This window comes from Tachyglossus aculeatus, chromosome 6 (genome assembly GCF_015852505.1).
Source record: "Tachyglossus aculeatus isolate mTacAcu1 chromosome 6, mTacAcu1.pri, whole genome shotgun sequence".
Classification (NCBI taxonomy): Eukaryota; Metazoa; Chordata; class Mammalia; order Monotremata; family Tachyglossidae; genus Tachyglossus; species Tachyglossus aculeatus.
In genome coordinates this window covers 59555953-59580219 of record NC_052071.1, presented here as the reverse complement: position 1 = coordinate 59580219, position 24267 = coordinate 59555953, and the positions used below count along the sequence as shown (strand labels likewise).

The 24267-nt window shown below is 49.2% G+C and overlaps 1 protein-coding gene across 2 annotated transcripts in view; it reads right to left on the bottom strand.

The window, feature by feature from the left end:
• The window catches only part of RPS6KA6 (ribosomal protein S6 kinase A6), an 84556-nt gene that overhangs the window by 44721 nt on the left and 15568 nt on the right, over positions 1–24267 (bottom strand). For both annotated transcript variants that reach the window (XM_038747982.1, XM_038747983.1), the window contains exons 2-7: positions 21353–21469; positions 11442–11523; positions 7507–7587; positions 4889–4968; positions 3036–3142; positions 2719–2756 (exon numbers count right to left, since the gene is read on the bottom strand). In XM_038747982.1, coding sequence (XP_038603910.1) covers positions 2719–2756; positions 3036–3142; positions 4889–4968; positions 7507–7587; positions 11442–11523; positions 21353–21469 — 505 coding nt within the window. The remainder of the gene's footprint in view (positions 1–2718; positions 2757–3035; positions 3143–4888; positions 4969–7506; positions 7588–11441; positions 11524–21352; positions 21470–24267) is intronic.

Below are 24267 nucleotides of genomic sequence, written 5' to 3'. Positions count from 1 at the left end.
ATATTTATTGAGCTCCTACTGTGTGCGGAGCACTGTACTAAGCGCTTGGGAAGTACAAGTTGGCAACATATACAGACGGTCCCTGCCCAACAACGGGCCACAGAAAAACCTGGCGGAGACTTTCTCTAAAATAAACCAGGCAATTTTAATGGGCCTAAAAGAAAGGTATTAAATTATAATTAGCTCCGCATTTAATGCCCTTAGACAAGGCGTTCAGACACGGAACATAAGAACTTCACATTCTGGGTGAGATCTTAAGGTCGCTACAGTTCCAATATAACAAAAAGATGCCGACTTGTACTTCCCAAGCGCTTAGTACAGTGTTCTGCACACAATAAGCGCTCAATAAATATGATATTGATTGACTGATTCCTGCCTGGAAGAGAACTCCTGGAGGTCCACATTTCAGTGCCCTTTTTTTAAAAAAAAACTTCCTATATACAATTATGCCAACTCTACGGGTTTGGGGGGGTACCCCAATTTTTTTTAATGGTATTTGTTAAGCCATTACTATGTGCCAGGCACTGCTCTAAGCACTGGGAAAGACACAAGCTAATCACGGTGCAGACAGTCCATGTCCCTCATGGGAATCCCAGTCTGAATCCCCATTTTTACAGATGAGGTACCGGAGGCCCAGAGAAGCAAAGTGACTTGTCCAAGGTCACACAGCAGGCAAGTGGCGGAGTGGGGATTTTCAGAAGATCCCTCCTTCCACCTTTTCCCTCTGCCCCCAATCCGACCCGCGGCTCAGGTTAAGCCTGGGTGGGAGCCAAAGACATTCCCACTCCTGCTTTGTACTTTCCAGAAAGCGATCTTTCTGGCAGAGTGGTGCACCAGCACACTTTTCACTTCTACAGCGCGTGCACTGGGTTGCTTTTTATGGCTTCGCGGTACGCTTCCAGAGACTGGCTCGCTGTTCAGGAGTTCGGATAAAATGCAAAATTCAGCTGATGGAGAGAGGGTTGGAAGCAAGGTTTCGCGAAGCTCTAACTGCTGTGCATCTGCTTCTCCTCATGCTTTGGCTGACATGATCAGCCACTCCACGAGTACCCCGGCTTTATGGCGAAGAGCGCGCCACCTCGGTGCAATCTGTCTCGCCCCGAAGAGCCCGGGCCTCGCAGTCAGGAGACCCCAGTTTTAATCCCGGTTCTGCTCCTGGGCAAGCCGCTTCACCCCTCCGGCCCCCGGTTTCTTCACCTGTAAAATGGGGAGAGGGAGACCCGTTCTTCCTAATTCTGCGATTGTGGGCCCTGTGTGGGATAGGGACTGGGCCCGAGCTGAGCATCTTGTACTTCTTCTAGCACTCAGCATGCTAGGGAGTACAGTCACAACCCCCATTTTACAGGTGAGGTAACTGAGGCCCAGAGAAGTAAAATGACTTGCCCAAGGTCACCCAGAAGCCAAGTGGCAGAGCCAGAACTAGAACCTAGGTCCTTCTGATTCTCAGGCCCGGGTTCTAGCCACTATGCCATGAAACATTCTGCCCCCGACCTGGCACCATTACCCTGTATCTACCCCAGTGCTTAGAACAGTACTTGGCACATAGTAAGCACTTAATGAATACCACAATTATTATTACTATTACTTTAAAGATGCTTTCTCCAATTAAGCCCTCTTTTCTGCGGCTCCCTCTCCCTTCTAGGTCATCCATGCACTTGGATCTCTGACCTTTGGGCAGTTGGTATGCGCTACACCCTTGGACTCACAGCACACATGCCTATAAATATCGTCAATTATTTACTTATAATAATAATAGTGGCATCTGTTAAGCGCTTACTATGTGCAAAGCACTGTTCTAAGTGCTGGGGAGGATACAAGGGATCAGGTTGTCCCACGTGGGGCTCACAGTCTTAACCCCCATTTCACAGATGAGGGAACTGAGGCCCAGAGAACTTAAGTGACTTGCCCAAAGTCACACAGCTGACAATTGGCGGAGCCGGCATTTGAACTCATGACCTCTGACTCCCAAGCCCGGGCTCTTTCCACTGAACCTTTATATCTGCCTCCTCTCTAGACTGTGAGCTGGTTGTGGGCAAGGTACCAACTCTGCTGGGGCGCACTCTCCCAAGCACTCAGTACAGTGCCCCGTACACAGTGAGCATCTCAAATACCAGTGATTGACTGACATAACAAATAACAACACTAATAAATAAATCACCCTGCAACACCCTCCCTCTTCATATCTGACAGATGATTCCTCTCTCCACTTTCAAAGCACTCATTTCCTCTTTCCCAATCCCTTCTGAATCGCCCCGATTTGCTCCCTTTATTCACCACCCCGTCAGTCCCCCAGCACTTACGCAAATATCTGTAATTTCGTTATTTAAATTAACGTCTGTCTCACCCCCTACACTGTAAGCTCGTTGTGGGCAGGGAACGTGTCTGTTATATAGTTGTGTTGTACTCTCCCAAGCCCTTACTAAAGTGCTCTGCACAGGGTGCGACTGATTGATACTATCATCACCATTATTACTGTCCTAATTTTTTCAGTTGGGAAAATGTTCCATCTTAGACAAGGATGGCAATTCTATAAGAAAAGGAGATTATTTTTCTACAGTGATAATAAACCTACAGCTATAATGCAAACCGAATCCCAGAAGAAAGGGAGAGAAAAAACAGAAAACATGAAGGGGACAAAATCTAGGTGACAAAAATCACTGGGACAATCAAGTAAACTGCACAGGTTATGAATTAGCTGTGCTAAGAAAATTTACCTACCTGTTAACTTGATATGTCCTGCTTCATCAAGCAAAATGCTGAAAATTAAAATTCACATTCACCAAAACACATCGATAAAACATTGTCACATACTTAAAACGAGCCACTACCCAAAAGGTCGCTCACTAAAACGGCAAACATGTTTGAAAAGTCGCCATGGTTATTTTAACTCTGCATCTCTAACCCAGGGGGTGGCTTTGACTTCCCTGGGAGTTTTCCCATGAAATTGGGCAACAGGTCAGGCGGGGAGTGGGGGGGGGGGGGGGGGACAGTTCAACAGAGGTACAAACAGTAGAGGAGAATACTTTTTACTTTACTTTTCTGGCTTCAGGTCCCTGTACACAATCCCCAGGCTGTGCAGATGATCCAAAGCAAGGGCCAGTTCTGCGAGGTAGAATTTCACATCTTCCTCTGTAAACATAACCTAATAAGAACTGTATAGATTTACCTTCTGATCTTTGCTTCAATTCCTAAAGCTGCAAACTTCAAAATTTTTTTTTTAAAAAAAGGACTGCTACCTCTCGGAACATTTTAACCGAGTCTGAAACTGGAAAGAGCGGTTCCTTAAGCCAGACACACACATACACACACACACTCTCACAAATACAGATGCTTTGAATTTGCCCAATTTCTAATCACCTCAAGGAATCCCCTCTAGTTTTCCCCTCTAGTAATCAGCTCCACTGACCATTGTGTTCAGATCATCTAAGGATGAAGTGGTTTTCCCCACCTGGATCCCGGAAGCGGGGCCGGAACCCAATTCCTGCCAACCTGGGCCACTCCCGGCAGCGGTGGCTTCGATGGGAAGCCTACAGAGGCTGGACCAGCGTGGCTGGAACGGTCTTTTACGGCGGTCACGACCGGAGCCTGGGTCTGCTTCCCACCCTCCCTGGCCCACCTTTGGTCCCCCTGGACGGCAGCCAGTGAAAGGAGAACACCAAACCCAAACAATGAGAACCACTGCTCCCCTCGAGACCGTCAGGGCGACGAGCCCGGGCTTCATGTAAATTTCCTGGGATCAATGGTCTTGGCCAGAGGGAGCTTTGTATCAGCCATCCGGACTTTAATAATAATAATAATGATGGCATTTATTAAGCGCTTACTATGTGCAAAGCACTGTTCTAAGCGCTGGGGAGATTACAAGGTGATCAGGTTGTCCCACAGTCTTCATCCCCCTTTTACAGATGAGGTAACTGAGGCACAGAGAAGTTAAGTGACTTCCCCGAAGTCACACAGCTGACAACTGGCAGAGCCGGGATTTGAACCCATGAACTCTGACTCCAAAGCCCGGGCTCTTTCCAGTGAGCCACGCTGTAGCGTTTTGGCCGCGGCAAGAATTTAACAGGAATGAACAGTGGCACCATTACCCATTTGATCCAAAGCCCGGGCTCTTTCCAGTGAGCCACGCTGTAGCGTTTTGGCCGCGGCAAGAATTTAACAGGAATGAACAGTGGCACCATTACCCATTTAATCAGTTAATAAATTCTGCAAGGTGCTAAATCCTTCGCTTTTGGAGACTACAAATTGGGCTTTTTTAGTTGGTACCACAGAGACGAAGTTACAAAACGGTACAAAGTTTAGGAACACGCTTAATCACAGGTAAAAACACACATGCAAACTATCTTCTTACCCTACCCGAACAGAAAAACGCTATCTTATTGACTTTATATCCCCATCTACATTAATAATAATAATAAAAAAAGTTGGGAACAACAGTCAAGTCTTACCCCCGATGGTGTGAATTACAAAATATTCGACATTGAGCGGAACACGAACATGGTTTCTAAACTACTAGAAGTATCAAAGAAAGACACACCGAAAGGAGTCTACTTACAAAAATGTGTGTTTGTTACTCTTGTTGTTCCCCGACCCCTCCTAGGCTACAAGTATTCAATATTGACTGATTGCAATATTGTGGTAGCCCCTACTCAAAAAGAGCTATAGTTACACGATTGGAAGGAAAACGGTAGGCTCTTCCAAAGGACTCTCTCTCGAAGCTGCTCTGAGACATCCGTAGCCCGGCACCAAGCCGGTCAGATCATTCGAGAAGAGAACGGATAAATAGGTCAGTGTTTCACAGGAACAAGTTGGCCAAAAAAAACCACGGGAAAACGGGCTGCTCTTTCTATCTCTAGGAATGCCCCAAGGATGTTCCGATGCAGATACTTACCTCTTTGGACAATCGGGTGAAAACATCTCCTCCCCTGAGAAAATCCAATATTAAATAGAGCTTCCCTTCTGTCTGAAAGGCTGATTACAGAGGAAAAAAATATAAATTAATATTTCAACGCTCTTAAGTATTTCAATATTTGAATACATTGGTTTGTCAGTCAGTCAGTCGTATTCATTGAGCACTTACTGTGTGCAGGGCACTGGACTAAGCATTTGGGAGAGTACAATATAACAATAAAAGGACACATTTCCTGCCCACGATGAGATTACGGTCTTGGGTGGGGGGGGAGACAGACATTAATATAAATAAACAAATTACAGATATGTACACAAGTACAGTGGGGCTGGGAGGGGGGATGAGTAAAGATAGCAAGTCAGGAAGACGCAGAAGGGAGTTGAAGAAACGGAAAATACGGTTTAATCAGGGAAGGCCTCTTGGAGGAGATAATGATAATGATGATGATATTTGTTAAGCGCTTACTATGTGCCAGGCACTGTACTAAGCACTGGGGTGGAGACAAGCAAATCAAGTCAGGCCTTTAGTCATTGAGCTTTTGACCAAAATGATCATGAAAAAGCAGTGATTGCATTTGGTCTTGGGCCCTGGCTCCTGCACATAATAATAATAATGATGGCATTTGTTAAGCAGAGAAGCAGCGTGGCTCAGTGGAAAGAGCCCGGGCTTTGGAGTCAGAGGTCATGGGTTCAAATCCCGGCTCCGCCACTTGTCAGCTGTGTGACTCTGGGCAAATCACTTCACTTCTCCGAGCCTCAGTTCCCTCATCTGCAAAATGGGGATGAAGACTGTGAGCCCCCCGTGGGCAACCTGATCACCTTGTAACCTCCCCAGCGCTTAGAACAGTGCTTTGCACATAGTAAGCACTTAATAAATGCCATCATCATTATTATTATTAAGCGCTATGTGCAAAGCACTGTTCTAAGTGCTCAGTCCTTGCCCTCACGTCTGGCTTCCCTTTACACGAGAAAGTAAAACGAGCGGACAATGGGTGTCGGCCCATCTACGCCCTATCCTGCCGTCAGACACCTGCGAAGAATCCTCGTCCAAGTGGTGTCCTAAGGGTGGCTGAGGAAGGAATTTGCTCCGTGTCGTCTTGAGAACTGGCTCGTGCTGTCGGTTCGGCAGGAAAATCGCGGCTGCTTTCCGGAACTGGAGTTCTCAGAAGGCATGAGGACCGGTGGGTTCTCACCTGGGGAATTCACTCCGGGGGCCCACCTCCCTGAGGATCCAGCTGCCTTCTGAGTGTGCAAGCTGTCAGCTACACTGTCGGCTCCTCCAGGGAAGGGACTATTTGTTCTGGGAGCTCAACATGACGGATTGGTTGACCTCAAGCCCGGAGAGTTCAGCCCATTTCCTGGGTGGTTCTCCTTCGAGGCCTAAGTCCCGGCTGATCCCAGACACGCGGGCCTCCTGCCTTTGGGGACTACGGGATGAACACTTGTTTCTCCAAAGATGGGCACGGGGAATGCCGGAGAAGCCTTCTGGGAGGCTCTGTGGACTTGACTCCCAAAGGGGTGGAAGGTGAAAGGGGGCGACTGAAAGAGCCTGGAGAGGCGGGGGGGGGACCCGATGAACAGAAAGAGGGAAGGATAAATACTCCTTAGAGAATTGGCCAAAGCCAGCCTTTAGAGCAGGAAAGGATGCAGTCGATGAACTGCTTAGCCTAGAAACAGCACGTCAGGAATCCGGGAAACCAGCAACCACTTGTCCATCGTGGGGTCCCTGGGGAATCTAATCACCATTGAATGGCTCTTCTCAAGTCTAAAGAAAACCATCTGTCTTGGGGGCTGGAGATGTAGAACAGAAGAGGAGGGGATGGAGGGGGGCCGGTGGAACAGAGGGCGAAGGGAGGGTTTCTGATGGATGGGGAAACCCAAATTCACCACAGGAAAAGAGTCTCAATGTGGACAGAGTGTGACCTGGTCCTTGAAACACCTGGTGGACCCAGGGCTGGTCACCGAGGCCTTGGAGATTTGGGCTGAGATGGCTGAGGCCAGGAAAGGGGCTGTTCTAGAGATGAAGATGGGCTGGGTCGGGGCTCCGAAGTTGGCCCGGTGAGCTGAAGAAGTCCTGTGATGATGCCTGAGAGAATATTGGAGCTCTGCATGGGCGGGGCAGGGTGGGGGGGAGTGGGAATTGGCCCTTTCGAGAAGCCACGGAGTATGAGCCGCCCTCAGGCTGAGGTCTCTTGGCCCAGACAGATGAGAAAATGGAGATTTTTTCCCTCCTTGCTTGGCGTGTGACCGAGAGCCCTCGTGCCTCCGCGTCCTTGGCGCAACGCAGGAGACCCCAGTGAGCTTCTCCTCGTTGGCTCCAAGAATCTTGGTTGGTCAGTCCGGAGAAAGGAGCGACAGCCTCCCGGAATGATGTCGGGGCTTTCCGAATGCCCCTGTTTCTGATACATTCAGAGCAGGGCCTTTTCCTGGGGACCAGGCCCTCGGTGTCTTAGGGGCAGCTAGGCGGAGACCACATCCGCCACGGTGACGGCCACTGTTAGGACACCAGACGCCAATGCCGGGAGGGGTTCTTGGGGACCCCCCACCCACCTCCAGAGAGCCTTAGTTTCCTGCTACCCCTTTAAGTAACAAAATACCTACCGTAGTGCAATTTGACAATAAATGGGTGATTCACTTCTACGAGTATATCTCTTTCCATCTTCGTACGAACTCTATCTCGAACTGGAAAGGAAAGGGGAAAAAGTACGTTACAGAAAGTCTGAATAAGTGACATCAGTTTTTTCACTTGACTCTCAGTTCACATTGGTTAACTGGAATACTTGGAGTTAAGCCTCTATTACCTCTTTTCATCTATCCCTCATTCTCAAGGACTTCTTGCAGACAGACCCCATTTTTTTTACTATAAAAAAGATGTATTTGTTTCTTAATTCATTCAATCGTATTTATTGAGCACTTACTGTGTGCAGAGCACTGTACTAAGCGCTTGGGAAATCCAAGTTGGCAACGTACAGAGACGGTCCCTACCCAGCAGCGGGTTCACAGTCTAGAAGGCAGAGACAGACAACAAAACAAAACACATTAACAAAATAAAATCAATAGAATAAATATGTACAAGTAAATAGAGTAATAAATATGTACAAACATATATACCGGTGCTGTGGGAGGTCATTCATTCATTCAATAGTATTTATTGAGTGCTTACTGTGTGCAGAGCACTGTACTAAGCGCTTAATCCAGCCTCAGGATTTGTGTGCTCAATTTCAGATTTTTTTTTTCCCATTTTCACTCCCTAGCCTTCAAGCTAATGTGGAAACAGCATCAACTGGTGAAATGGATGAGGCCCTCTCCCCACCTGTTTGACAGGGAACAATCCAATCATGACAATCAGGGGATGACGAGAACAATCTGATCATCGTAACTATACCAGAGCTTAGCACAGTGCTTGGAGTATAAAGAAGTGCTCGATAAAAGCCATCACCGCCACAGATTTTCAAAATTGGTTTTGATTCTGATCATTTTGACACCTGTCCACATGTTTTGTTGTCCATCTCCCCCTTCTAGACTGTGAGCCCGTTGCTGGGTAGGGACCGTCTCTATATGTTGCCGACTTGTGCTTCCCAAGCGCTTAGTACAGTGCTCTGCACACGGAAAGCGCTCAATAAATACGACTGAATGAATGAATGAATAAAACCAATCATGTTTATTGAGTGCTTATGTATACTGAACAGTGTACTAAATGCTTGGGAGCGTGGCTCAATGGAAAGAGCATGGGCTTTGGAGTCAGAGGTCATGGGTTCAAATCCCAGCTCCGCCAATTGTCAGCTGTGTGACTTTGGGCAAGTCACTTCACTTCTCCGTGCCTCAGTTACCTCATCTGTAAAATGGGGATTGAGACTGTGAACCCTCCGTGGGACAACCTGATCACCTTGTAACCTCCCCAGTGCTGAGAATAGTGCTTTGCACATAGTAAGCACTTAATAAATGCCATCATTATTATTATTATTACAATATTAAAGAGTTGGTAGACAAATCCTCTGCCTACAAGGAGCTCACTGCCTAGAGCGGGAGACAGACGTTAAAATAAATTACGGACATGTACACAAGTGCCGTGGGTAAAGGGTACATCCAAGTGCAAGGATGACGCAGAAGGGAGAGGGAGTAGGGGAAATGAGAGCTTAATCAGGGAAGGCCTCTTGGAGGAGATGGGATTTTAATAAGGCCTTGGGTGATCTGTCAACTATGAAGGGGGAGGAAGTTCCAGGCCAGAGGGGGGAGGTGGGTGAGGGGTCGGCGGCGGGACGGACAGAAGCAAAAAGCCCCTAAAAAAACCAGAAATCCAGATATCTAACATTCAGAACGGTGTCAGGGGCCTGGATTTGATTTACTTTCGCTTCAGTTGGGTAATGGGAATAGGAAGTGGCTTCTTATCAAAGAAACACCAAAATGTCTCATCCTTATGAGCAAGCCAGAATGGCAATCAGTAGAGGGGGAGTCAATTTCAACCCGTTGCCCTCTGAACTCTGCCCAGACTTGTGTCAGCACAGACTGACTGCCTGCCAAATGCCATTTCGAAGTGGCAGGGCCGGAATTAGAACCCAGGTCCTTCTGACTCCCAAGCCCGGGCTCTACCCACTAGGGCACACTGCTTTTCCCCCACAAACTATTGATTTCACCCAGCCGAGAAGCCCCCACCCCGCCCAGCAGGCCAATTCAGGCCCCCTCCTCCCATCTCCACTGCCCCCCGCCTTACCTCCTTCCCCTCCTCACAGCACCTGTATATATGTATATATGTTTGTATGTATTTATTACTCTATTTATTTATTTTATTTGTACATATTTATTCTATTTATTTTATTTTGTTAATATGTTTTGTTTCGTTCTCTGTCTCCCCCGTCTAGACCGTGAGCCCGCTGCTGGGTAGGGACCGTCTCTATATGTTCATCATCATCAATCGTATTTATTGAGCGCTTACTATGTGCAGAGCACTGTACTAAGTGCTTGGGAAGTACAAATTGGCAACATATAGAGACAGTCCCTACCCAACAGTGGGCTCACAGTCTAAAAGGGGGAGACAGAGAACAAAACCAAACATACTAACAAAATAAAATAAATAGGATAGATATGTAATAAAATAAATAGGATAGATATGTATCTTTCCACATGATGGAAAGATCTCCAAATCCTACCTTGCGGGGGTCTTCCAAGGAGTGAATTGAAATAACTAATGGAACGTGCTTGGACCATGAACGCAGCAAATAGAAACTCAGGTCAAGCGTTTAGTACGGGGCTCTGGCCACAGTAGGCCTCGATAAATACGAGCGGTTGCAATACAACTGATTGACGGGACCGACATCACCGCCGGTTTCCAAAAGTGGCGGCCGAAGCCGAGGGCCGAAGGAATTCCCCGCACAGGGGGAGCGTCGTCAGTGGGGTCCTGGTTCCCGAACCGAGGCTGGAGACCCCATTCCTCTCTCAGTTACCCAGGATTTTGAGCTCACGCTCTGAGCGTAAGCTCATTATGAGTAGGGAGTGTGACTAATTGTCTTGTATTGTAATAATAGTAATAATAATAATAATAATATAGTGGTATTTGTTAAGTGCTTACTAAGTGCTGTTGCCAACTTGTACTTCCCAAGCACTTAGTACAGTGCTCTGCACCCAGTAAGCGCTCAATAAATACGACTGAATGAATGAATGAATGAATTCAGGGCGAGTTCCAGGGTGCTGAGGCAGCCTTCATTCGTGACTGACTGACTGACACTGGTGGGAGCGCTCCGCCGGGCTGGGGAGAGACGGAGAGAGACCCTGAAGGGGTGGACAGAGAGAAGCGGTGCCTGACTGTCCGCTCTGAAACAGCAAGTCGTCCCTCTAGACTGTAAGCTCAATCAATCAATCAATCAATCAATCAATCGTATTTACTGAGCGCTTACTGTGTGCAGAGCACTGCACTAAGTGCTTGGGAAGTCCAAGCTGGCAACATATAGAGACGGTCCCTACCCAACAGTGGGCTCACAGTCTAGAAGGCAGGGAATGTGTCAGCTAATTGCTGTACTGTACTCTCCCAAGCACTTAGTACAGTGCTGTGCACACAGTAAACACTCAATAAATACGACCGACTTGGGGGGAGCCCACGTCATCTCCCCACTTAAATCCTACAGTGCTCCAAGCACCCAACAGAGTACTTCCTGTGAAGAGGATTGAAGCTAATAATAAAAATAATAATAATAATCATAATGGCATTTATTAAGCGCTCACTATGTGCAAAGCACTGTTCTAAGCACTGGGGAGGTTACAAGGTGATCAGGCTGTCCCATGGTGGGGGAGCTCACAGTCTTCATCCCTATTTTACAGATGAGGGAACTGAGGCCCAGAGAAGTGAAGTGAATTGCCCAAAGTCACACAGCTGACAATTGGCAGAGCCGGGAACTATATTTACGACCCACCACAAGACGAGGACGGATGGTGTGAAAATACACCGATCTACCATTTCAGACCCACCCATACTGAACCCGCTCACCGGGGCGTTTTTCAAATGAGGTTTTGTTTCCCAAGTCTCACGCTGAAAAGTGCCCTACCTTTTAAAGAAGCTTTCTTTAACACTTTCATTGCGTAGAGCTGTCCGGCATCTGGCCCGATGATCTTCCGTACAAGAAAAACCTGGGAAAAAAAAAAAGTCGAAGACACTGCCAATGTGGAATAACAATATTACTAATAATAATAATTATAGCAATAATAAATAATAATAATGGTACTAACGTGCTCGCTATGTGTGAAGCATGACCTAGTGAATAAAGCATGGGCTTTACTCTGGGCCTGGCACTGTACTAAGCGCCGTGGGAGATAGGAGCTCATCAGGTTGGACATAGTTCCTGTCCCACAGGAGGCTCACAGTCTTAATCCAGTCTTATGTTGCCAACTTGAACTTCCCAAGCGCTTAGTAAAGTGCTCTGCACACAGTAAGCGCTCAATAAATACGATTGATGATGATGATAATCCCCATTTTCCAGCGGCAGAGGCAGGATTAGAACCCAGGTCCTTCTAACTCCCAGGCCCGAGCTCTGTCCATTAGGCTGCACTGCCATGACTGAAACGGGAAGCTGGGCCCAGGGGTGCTCCGGGAAAGGCTCCGGGTCTCCCGGTAAAACCCGGAGAGGGCTGGGGGAAAGAAACGCTTGAGTCACTCCATGGGTTCAATCATACTTGCTGAGCGTTTACTGTGTGTAGAGAACTGTACTAAGCACTTGGGAGAGTCCAATGCATTAATAAACAGCCACATTCCCTGCCCTCAACGGGCTGACAGTCTAGAGAACTAGAGTTTCCAGGCCCCTGAAGATGATGGGGCCAACTGTGGGTGGACTTCTGAGGACCCACTGTCCTCCGGGGCTTGGGGCGCGGGGTCTGGGTTCGGGTATCTCTGGGCCCCTGGGGGTCCAAAGTCTCTCTCCGTGGGGTGGGGGTTCCAGGGCCCTCCACAGTGGGGTTAAATCTCTCTTGTGGGGAGTTCACCTCCTCCAGGAGGCCTTCCCAGACTGAGCCCCTTCCTTCCTCTCCCCCTCGTCCCCCTCTCCATCCCCCCATCTTACCTCCCTCCCTTCCCCACCGCACCTGTATATATGTATATATGTTTGTACATATTTTCTGACTCTATTTATTTAATTTATTTGTACATATCTATTCTATTTATTTTATTTTGTTAGTATGTTTGGTCTCTGTCTCCCCCTTTTAGACTGTGAGCCCACTGTTAGGTAGGGACTGTCTCTGTATGTTGCCAATTTGTACTTCCCAAGCGCTTAGTACAGTGCTCTGCACACAGTAAGCGCTCAATAAATACGATTGATGATGATGAGTGAGGAAGACCCCCGGAGCTCCCTCAGCACCACACGGGAGGCCCAAGCCCCCGTGTCCCCGCCGCCCCGAGCACCACTCAGGCCGCTTCCAGCCCCCGAACCCAGACCCGCCGGCCCCTCCGACAGGGGAAACACAAGGGGTGCCGCCCTTCAGCTGCCCACCCGGGGCCCCCTGATGCCCATCAGGGAAGGGCCAGGGGGCTGCCGCACTATGCGCTGCCACCTCCACCCCTTCGCTTTGACCACCTTTCCCTACAGGAATGCTTTGTTCCATGACGCTTCTCTTCAAAATCGCTGCGGGCAGATTTGAGCTGGGGAGAGTTTCTGCTCGACCACATTCAACCCGATTTTTCATCTTCCAGCCTGTTATTCAGTTTCTAAACCCGTTAAGCCACATGGAGCTGGAATAATTAGTGACTTTTACAACTATTTAGGTTGGCTTTAATACGAACACGCCAGTATGCAAACTCTACTCCTGCCAAGATCGTCGGGGCGGCCTCGGGCGGATGAAACCGCTGAGAATTTACATCATCCCGTCACTATCTTCATTTCTGTGTGCTGGCTAAACCCCCAAGAAGTTCCTGGGTATTCTAGTGGTTTGAGGAGAATGGAGGATCTTTAGCAAGTAGGAAGAAGGTGGGTAAAAACCAAAAGGAAACAGTCTCCTAATAGGAGGCGTGCAGTTTTAAACCCTTGGGAACTTTGAAAAGCTCACACATTTAAAAGCTCACACACCCCTCCAGGCTGCTAACAGGCTGCAGCCTACCTCTTTTAAAAGAGGTACATTATCTCCAAGTTCTTGAAATTCCTATTTCCCTCTCCTGCCTCACACCCCGGGGTGACTGTGGGCACGTGCACTCCGAGGAATGACCGCCTTCACACCTAATTCCCACCCACCTTCCTAAAACCACGGGCTTGAATAATAATAATAATGATGGCATTTATTAAGCACTTACTTTGTGCAAAGCACTGTTCTAAGTGCTGGGGAAGCTACAAGGTGATCAGGTTGTCCCACAGAGGGCTCACAATCTTAATCCCCATTTTACAGATGAGGTAACTGAGGCCCAGAGAAGTTGAGTGACTTGCCCAAAGTCACACAGCATGACCTCTGACTTCAAAGCCCATGCTCTTTCCACTGAGCCACGCTGCTTCTCTACAATACAAGGTTGTCAAGTTCGACACAGTCCCTGTCGTGTTTGGGGGGTCACAGCCTTCACCCGCACTTTACAGATCATCATCAATCGCATTTATTGAGCGCTTACTGTGTGCAGAGCACTGTACTAAGCGCTTGGGAAGTACAAATTGGCAACATATAGAGACAGTCCCTACCCAACAGTGGGCTCACAGTCTAAAAGGGGGAGACAAAACCAAACATACTAACAAAATAATAATAATAATAATAATGGCATTTATTAAGCGCTTACTATGTGCAAATCACTGTTCTAAGCACTGGGGAGGTTACAAGGTGATCAGGTTGTCCCTCGTGGGGCTCACAGATTTAATCCCCATTTTACAGATGAGGAAACTGAGGCCCGGAGAAGTTAACTGACTTGCCCAAAGTCACACAGCTGACAATTGGCGGAGCCGGCATTTGAACCCATGACCTCTGACTCCAAAGCCCGGGCTCTTTCCTACTGAGCCACGCTGCTTCTCAAATAAATAAAATAAATAGAATAGATATGTACAAGTAAAATAGATAAATAGAGTAATAAATATGTACAAACATATATACATATACACAGATGAGATGACCGAGGCCCGGGGAAGTGAAGTGAAGAACGGGGTCGCTCGATTAGCAGAGACTGCTCATCTTCACGTCTTTAAGAGCAACTCTCCGGGCAATTCTGCTGCTCTGCCTTTCTAAAATGACTGTTTTGAAGAAGGGGGCCGCTTGATTCGCAAAAATTGTTCACCTTTATATTCCTTTATATTAAATATTTATATTATAAGAGCAACCCTGGGCATCTCTGCCGCTTCCCCAAGGGAGAGGCCCTGCAGGGGCAGCCGACAGGCCTCTAGACTTCTGGCTGAGATCCTCCTGCGGACATCACTGTCCACTTTTCAACGCTCCCGTCCCTCGAATGCCCGCTGTGCATCTAAGTGTTAGGGAGAAGCTGTGTAGCCTAGTGGAAAGTGTACTGGCCTGGGATTCAGAGGTCCTGGCTCCTAATCCGGGCTCCTCCACTTGCCGGCCGTGTGACCTCAGGAAAGTCGCTTCACTTCCCCGGGCCTCGGTCATCTCATCTGTAAAGTGCCGACGAAGGCTGCGACCCCCAAGCACGACAGGGACCGTGTCTAACTTGACAACCTTGTACCTTAGAGAAGCAGCGTGGCTCAGTGGGAAGAGCCCGGGCTTGGGAGTCAGAGGTCGTGGGTTCCAATCCCGGCTCCGCCCCTTATCAGCGGTGTGACCTTGGGCAAGTCACTTCACTTCTCTGCGCCTCAGTTACCTCATCTACAGAATGGACTGTGAGCCCGTAGTTGGGTGGGGACCGTCTCTACGTGTTGCCAACTTGTACTTCCCCAGCGTTTAATACAGTGCTCTGCACACAGCAGGCGCTCAATAAATATGATTAAATGAATGAATGAATGAAGACTGTGAGCCCCACGGGGGACAACCTGATGACCTTGTATTTACCCCAGCGCTTAGAACAGTGCTTGGCACACAGTAAGCACTTAAAAAATACCATCATTATTATTATTATTATTACTGTCTAGCCCAGGGCTTTAGTTCAGTGCCTGGCACACAATAAGCACTTAAATACCATTAATAAAAAACTGGAGCGCAGCTTTGGCAGAAAAAGGGATTATAGTTTAACAACTCCAGACTCCGGGTGGCCTTCTTGATGTGGCTGGGAAGACCACAATGCCCATCTCGCCATTTAGCCCCACCCCAACGGGAAGGACCCAGACAGGGAGGGCCTCTCTGATTCCGACCATCTACGTTCAAATATTGATAAATAAAGTCCGGGCGTTGCCCAGTGCTGAGCAGAAAGCTGCATGGATAGAGCCCACCCGGGGAGTCAGGAGGTCGTGGGTTCTAATCCCAGCAGCTCCACCACTTATCTGCTGTGTGACCTTGGGCAAATCACTTCACTTCTCTGTGCCTCAGTTACCTCATCTGTAAAAAGGGATTAAGACTGTGAGCCCCATGAGGGACGGGGACTGCGCCCAACCCCATTTGTTGTATCCAAGGCCCTACTGAGAGCTCACCTCCTCCAGGAGGCCTTCCCAGACCGAGCCCCTTCCTTCCTTTTCCCCTCGTCCCCCTCTCCATCCCCCATCTTACCTCCTTCCCTTCCCCACAGCACCTGTATATATGTATATATGTTTGTACATATTTATTACTCTATTTATTTATTTTACTTGTGCATATCTATTCTATTTATTTTGTTAGTATGTTTGGTTTTGTTCTCTGTCTCCCCCTTTTAGACTGTGAGCCCACTGTTGGGTAGGGACTGTCTCTATATGTTGCCAATTTGTACTTCCCAAGTGCTTAGTACAGTGCTCTGCACATAGTAAGCGCTCGATAAATACGATTGATGATGATGATGATCCACCCCAGCGCTTAGTACAGTGCGTGGCACACTGTTAGTGCTGAACAAGTACCACAATTATCACTACTGTTAGGAAATTTCTGCCTCCATGTCCCTCACTTCTCTCGTATCTGAAGGGAACCGAGTTCAAGTTTCCCAGGACACACTGAAATGGGGTTCCGGGGGGGCGCCGCCGTTGATCCCTTGCAGGCCCGGGCACTCTCTGGCCTGGGATTCTCTGCTTGTTGTGCGTCACGTTGCAATGATGATGATGATGGCATTTGTTAAGCACTTATTACATGCAAACCACTGTTCTAAGCGCTGGGGGAGATACAAGGTGATCAGGCTGTCCCACGTGGGGCTCACCGTCATCATCCCCATTTTCCAGACGAGGTAACTGAGGCTCGGAGAAGTTAAGTGACTTGCCCAAGGTCACACAGCAGATCCGTGGCGGAGCTGGGATTCGAACCCACGACCTCTGCCTCTGACTGAACGAGCCCGTGCTCTTTCCGCTGGGCCACGGCGCTTCCTGCTCCTCCGCCCTGGCTCCGGCCCCACCCACGTGGCCTTCAATGCCGCGGCCGGCTGGACCCCGGCATCGGAAAGACTGCCCAGCTGACCGTCCCGCGCTTGGCCGCCTCCGACCCGCCGGGCCGAGACGAGCCTTAACGTCGTCTAAAGCCGAGTCTGGCCGGGGCGTTTTACCCACCGCGCCTCTGAACCGGATTTGGCAGCTCCGGGTTTCTTGAAATTGCTTCCACGCTGATGTGAATCAGAGCCCTGGCCCCGGTCCCGCTCAGGTTCAGCTCGGAACCAGTTACACCTACACGGTGCCTACACGAGTGACGTCACCCTGCCGAGCGACTGTGCTGCAGCTGGCGGGAGCACACGCACAAGTACAGGAGCCAAAGCTGACGACGCCCCCGCAGAATTTCAGCTTGCAAGTCAGAAACAAGTTCCTCTGACGCCCGCCTGCCTGCTTTCCACAGGTATTTTCAGGCCCTGGCTCAGAATCGCCCCAACCCACTCAGACCATCTCCATATCTCTCTGTCTCTCTCTCTCTCTGTCTCTCCAGCTTAACGTCTCTTGTCCCGCACGCGCCGTCGGGAGCCAGCGGGGCCGGAGCTCCTCTTTTTTCCCGAAGGAGCAGTGTGCACCCCCGATTCCGGGTTAAGTGAGAGGGGATTTCTCGACAGAACGAGAGTTCTTCAGCATAAATGAAGGGGTTGGCCAGTTTCCCGAGAAGGCTCCCGAGGCACTGGGCTTTGGTACCCCTCAAATATTGTTAAGCGCTTACTATGTGCTGAGTACTGCTCTAAACACTGGGTTAGATACAAGGCTATCGGGTTGTCCCACGTGGGACTCACAGTCTTAATCCCCATTTTACAAGCGAGGTAACGGAGGCACAGAGAAGTTAAGTGACTCGCCCAAAGTCACACAGCTGACGATTGGCGGAGCTGGGATTAGAACCCACAGCCTTGGACTCCAAAGCCTGGGCTCTTTCCACTAAGCCACGCTGCTTCTCTGCGGGGACTCACCTGCTTACTGACCGACTGAGCCCCAGACTGAGCCCCCTTTTCCCTCTCCTCCTCCCCATCCCTCCTCACCCTATCTCCTTCCCCTCTCCTCAGCATTTGCATATATATTTGTACAGATTTATTACTCTACTTTACTTGTACATATTTACTATTCTATTTATGTTGTTAATGAAGTACATCTAGCTTTAATTCTATTTGTTCTGACGATTTTGACGCCCGTCTCCATGTTTTGTTTTGTCGCCTGTCTCCCCATTCTAGACCGTGAGCCCGCTGTTTGGTAGGGACCGTCTCTATATCAATCAATCAATCGTATTTATTGAGCGCTTACTGTGTGCAGAGCACTGTACTAAGGGCTTGGGTGTTTATGTTGCCGACTTGTCCTTCCCAAGCGCTTAGTACAGTGCTCTGCACACCGTAAGTGCTCAATAAATACGACTGGATGAATGAATGAACGAGCCCACTGTTGGGTAGGGACTGTCTCTATATGTTGCCAATTTGTACAGTGCTCTGCACATAGTAAGCGCTCAATAAATACGATTGATGATGATGATGGTTGGATCGGTTTTTTGTTTTGGTCAAATCCTCCGCTCAGCTTTAGCCTAACGCAGGCCTCCCGGATCCACCAGGGCAACTGAAGCCCACCGAGGGCAGGGACCACTGACGTCCCCCTAGGGGGAAGGCCTTCTCCGCTGGGCCTCAGGCAGGCACCATGGGGTGCCCCTTAATAATAATAATGGCATTTGTTAAGCGCTTACTACGTGCAAAGCACTGTTCTAAGCGCTGGGGGGATATAACGTGATCAGGTTGCCCCACGTGGGGCTCACAGTCAATCCCCGTTTTACAGATGAGGTAACTGAGGCTCAGAGAAGTGAAGCGACTTGCCCGAGGTCACACAGCAGACGTGTGGCGGAGCCGGGGTTCGAACCCATGACCTCTGACTCCAAAGCCCGGGTTTACGTATGTACGGGTGCCGGAGCAGGCAGGGCAGCAAGCCCGGCTCTGCCCCTTCAACCGCCTCGGGCGATTCCTCTCCGATCCTCTGCTGCGGTTTCACCTTATTCCCGGGACCCTCGGCGGGAAGGAGGGTGACGGCTCACCCGGCCCCGGCCCGGGCTGCAATCAATCAATCAATCAATCGTATTTATTGAGCGCTTACTATGTGCAGAGCACTGTACTAAGCGCTTGGGAAGTACAAACTGGCATCACATAGAGACAGTCCCTACCCAACAGTGGGCTCACAGTCTAAAAGGGGGAGACAGAGAACAGAACCAAACATACCAACAAAATAAAATAAGTAGGATAGAAATGTACAAGAAAAATAAATAAATAAATAAATAAATAAATAGAGTAATAAATATGTGCGACCGTATATACATATATACAGGTGCTGTGGGGAAGGGAAGGAGGTAAGACGGGGGGATGGAGAGGGGGACGAGGGGGAGAGGAAAGAAGGGGCTCAGTCTGGGAAGGCCTCCTAAGCCTGCAGGGAGTCGGGGGCAGCCAGGACCTGAGCCCGACCAAAGATCACAACGCAAACCTGCAGCAGCCTCTGTGACTTCAGGAACAGGCAGGGTGACGGCCCCAAGCCGAGGGACAGGGAGTCCAGTGGTTAAGAAGCAGCACAGCTCATTCATTCATTCATTCATTCGTATTTATTGAGCGCTTAATGTGTAAGCGCTTGGGAAGTACAAGCTGGCAACACATAGAGACGGTCCCTACCCAACAGTGGGCTCCCAGTCTAGAAGGGGGAGACAGAGAACAAAACCAAACATATTAACAGAATAAAATAAATATGTACAAGTAAAATAAATAGAGTAATAAATCTGTACAAACATATATCCAGGTGCTGTGGGGAAGGGAAGGAGGTGAGGCGGGGGGGATGGAGAGGGGGAGGAGGGGGCTCAGTGTGGGAAGGCCTCCTGGAGGAGGTGAGCTCTCAGTAGGGCCTTGAAGGGAGGAAGAGAGCTCATGAGCCTGGGAGTCAGAAGGACCTGGGTTCTAATCCCGGCTCCGCCATGGGTAACTTTGGGCAAGTCACCTCACTTCTCTGGGCTTCACTTACCTCATCTGTAAAAAGGGGAGTGAGACTGTGAGCCCCATGTGGGATAGGGACAGTGTGCAACCTGCTTAATTTGTACCTTCCCCAGCTCTTAGCACATAGTAAGCGCTTAACATTTTTAGACTGTGAGCCCACTGTTGGGTAGGGACTGTCTCTATATGTTGCCAACTTGTACTTCCCAAGCGCTTAGTACAGTGCTCTGCACACAGTAAGTGCTCAATAAATACGATTGATTGATTGATTGATTAACAAGTACCATCATTATTATTATCATCTCCCTAAATGGGAATTCATTCCACTCAGGCAGTTGGCAGCATCTCCCTTCCCCCCGGGAGGTGGGGGGTGGGGGGTGGGGGGTAAAGAAAAGTGGGCCCATTGTTAGGTAGGGATTGTCTCTATTTGTTGCCGAATTGTACTTTCCAAGCGCTTAGTACAGTGCTCTGCACAAAGTAAGCGCTCAATAAATACGACTGAATGAATGAATGAAAAGTCTCCCCACCCTCCCAGGTGATCCCTGACCCACTTGGGAAAACCTGCCTCTCCCGCTTCAGGATGACTAGACTGCAACTCATTGGGGGCAGGAAATGTGTCTGTTTATTGCTGTATTGTACTCTCCCAAGTGCTTAGTACAGTGATCTGACTGTGAGCCTGCTGTTGGGGAGGGACCGTCTCTATATGTTGCCAACTTGGACTTCCCAAGCGCTTAGTCCAGTGCTCTGCACACAGTAAGCGCTCAATAAATACGATCGATTGATTGATTGATCGATAGGGACCGTCTCTATATGTTGCCAACTTGGACTTCCCAAGCGCTTAGTCCAGTGCTCTGCACACAGTAAGCGCTCAATAAATACGACTGAATGAATGAATGAATGATCTCCACACAGTAAGAGCTCAATAAATACCACGGACTGGTTGAGGCGACATAGCAGTTCACCCCGCAGGTAAGCGGCGGCCTTTATTCCCTATTTCCTCCTGACCCTTCGGACCACGGAAGTGGGATTCCTTCTGGCGCCACGGCAGGGTAGAAAGTCGGCCGCCAAAATGTGTGTCTGTGGGCCGGAGAGCTACGGATTTCCCTTCTAGACTGTGAGCCCGCTGTTGGGTAGGGACTGTCTCTATGCGTTGCCGACTTGTACTTCCCAAGCGCTTAGTACAGTGCTCTGCACACAGTAAGCGCTCAATAAATACGATTGATTGATCGACGGCTTTTTTTAAGCGCCTGGGTCAGCAGAAGACCGGGTGGTTGCTGAAGAGACTGGGGGGTACCGGGGATGCTGCTGGAGGTGAGGTGAGGGAAAGAAGGCGAGTGGAGAAGCCGGAAGGAAGGAAGAAAAGAAGGGGGAGGAACGGGTTTTCCCATCCGCAGCTTGTGAGAATCTCCGGGAAGAGGGAGAGGGCCTGGAGGACGGTCCCTGCACCCGAGACGAGGACATCGGGGGCCGCCCGCCCGTATCGGTCTTTCCCAGAGGAAGAAGACATGGGAAACCGGAGACCGCTTGCCTTACCTTTCCGAAAGATCCCTGGCCAAGAACCTTGAGCAGCTCAAACTGGGCAGGATCTGCCTTTTCACAGCCTTCTTTCACGTGGTGGGTAATCGGGATTTCTTTAACGCTTCCTTCATCCTGTACAGAAAATCCAAACAACGCTGTACTGAATTCACCGAAACAGCCCTGAAACAAACCCAAAAAAAGCCACTCTAAAAACTAACATTCGTTACCCAACCGGTGGCCTTGGCACGTCCTGCGTTTCCCCAAGGATGGGGAACACACTCACTATGCGCTCTCGCTCCTTTTTCACGACTACAAGCTCCGCGAGGGCCGGGGGAGCATCTACCAATGATGTTGCGGAGCTCTCCCAAGCGCTTAGTACAGTGCTCTGCGTACGCTAAGCGCTCCACAGATACCATCAATTGATCGACTGATACAGCAGCTCGCGGCCTCTTCCCCGGCTCTGCTCTTGAGTGACGGGAAGAGGCTGATTGGGGGGGTGGGCCTCTTTTCCATCCGGCTTTTCCAATCGTGTGGACTTTTGCGCGCTAACAGGAAGATCTTCAGTCAAAGCGGCAGAGAGAATTCCTCAAGTGGCACGTGGAAAACAGGGAACACGATTCAGAGTTGGCCACTATGTGGGCCGCCGACATTTCCCCCGGCCCGCTGGCACAAGATTTCCCCTCTGCCGGCTTGGGGGGCAATGCTAAGTACGACGGGAGCACAGCTAATTTCACCAGAATACAGTTTTCTTCACACCTCCTTCCCACCGACTCCCACACGGGCCCAGAGATGCTAAAAAATTAGAACAGCGACGGTTTCATTAACCACACTCATTTCAGAAGCTGTAAAAAGGGAGAGGAAACTGAATAGATTAAACGTCTTTGGGTCCTGAGAAAGGGAGCTCGGCAACCGTGATTTGGAGTTTTCTAAAACCACTTGAGTGCGATTCTGAATCTGAGGTTATGAACAGAAATTGTCCATTTTGATAGCAGATTGATTCTTGGCAATGAAATTGTTTTTCCAAGGGGTCAGGCGCCAGCTAAAAGCATTTTTATTGGCCGTCGGGAAGAGCGGGGTGGACATGACGTGAAATAATTTGGGGCAGACGCAGCAAATAAAGTAGTCTTGTATGACTACTCCAGAAGTCTCACAGTGTGGCTCAGTGGAAAGAGCCTGGGCTGTGGATTCGGAGGTCATGGGTTCCAATCCCGGCTCCGCCAACTATTAGCTGTGTGACTTTGGGCAAGTCACTTAACTTCTCTGTGCCTCAGTTCCCTCATTTGTAAAATAGGGATGGAGACTGTGAGCCCCCTGTGGGACAACCTGATCACCTTGTAGCTCCCCAGTGCTTAGAACAGTGCTTCGCATTTAGTAAGCGCTTAACAAATGCCATCATTATTATTATTATTCAAGGCTATCTATTGGGCACTTGCTGTGTGCAGAGCACTCTGAGCACTCGGGAGAGTTTGCTAGAACAAACCTTGCCCTCATCAAGCTTCCAGTCGAATGCCTACAATCTAGACTTTAAGATGCAGCGTGGCTCAGTGGAAACAGCACGGGCTTTCAAGTCAGAGGTCATGGGTTCAAATCCTGGCTCAGCCAATTGTCAGCTGTGTGACCTTGGGCAAGTCACATAACTTCTCTGGGCCTCAGTTCCCACATCTGTAAAATGGGGATTAAGACTGTGAGCCCCCGTGGGGCAACCTCATCACCTTGTAACCTCCCCAGCGCTTAGAACAGTGCTTTGCACATAGTAAGCACTTAATAAATGCCATTATTATTATTATTATTATTAATGATGGGAAGGAGAGGAAAACTAGGATATGGACCCGTACCGTGTGGGGCAGGCGGGCTCGCACTCCAGGGCACAGCCGACGCAGAACGGATGGGGAATGGTGCAGAAGTACGGCCTAGTGGACAGAGCTCCAGCCTGGGAGTCAGAAGGACCTGGGTTCTAATCCTGTCTCTACCTGTCTGTTGTGTGACCCTGAGCAAGTCACTTCACCTCTCTGTGCCTCCGTGAACTCATCTGTAAAATGGGGATGAAGACTGAGAGCCCCGTGTGGGACAGGGACCGTGGCCAGCCCGATTACCTTGTATCTAGTAAAGTGCCTGGGACACAGTGAACACTTAAATACCATTTCTTACTATTATTCTAGTCAGTGCCCCGTTTATCTGAACTGTGGCTGGCCATGGTTCATTCATTCCTTCAATCGTATTTACTGAGCGCTTACTGTGTGCAGAGCACTGTTCCAAGCGCTTGTACTGGTCTACCAACTCTGCTATAGGGCATTCGCGCAGGCACTTAGTACAGTGCTCCACACATAGTAAGTGTTCAACAAATACCATTCACTGGTATTCATAAAAATACCTATTTATTTTATTTTGTTGGTATGTTTGGTTTTGTTCTCTGTCTCCCCCTTTTAGACTGTGAGCCCACTGTTGGGTAGGGACTGTCTCTATGTGTTGCCAATTTGTACTTCCCAAGCGCTTAGTACAGTGCTCTGCACATAGTAAGCGCTCAATAAATACGATTGATGATGATGATGATGATGATCGATTCATTCAGCAATGTGCTGATGGCCATCCGGAGGTTTAATGAAGCCCAGCAAGGCAACAGATGCACTGGAATAGATTTGGCACAGGGTGTGGGTAGTTTAATTTGCAGGCACTTTTCCAGTTAAATTCCAACCCCGATCATTATTCCTTCATTGCTTCTCAATTACCCACCGGCCTGGACAGGCACCGGAGTCAAGGGCAGGGCGGGAAAGCCCCGGGGGCAGGGCCAAGCTGAGGAGGGGTCCACTGGGGTCGTCGGAAATCTGTGCCTGGGACACACTTTGGAAAATGCCTGCAGCGTGGCTCAGTGGAAAGAGCCCGGGCTTTGGAGTCAGAGGTCATGGGTTCAAATCCCAGCTCCACCAATTTTT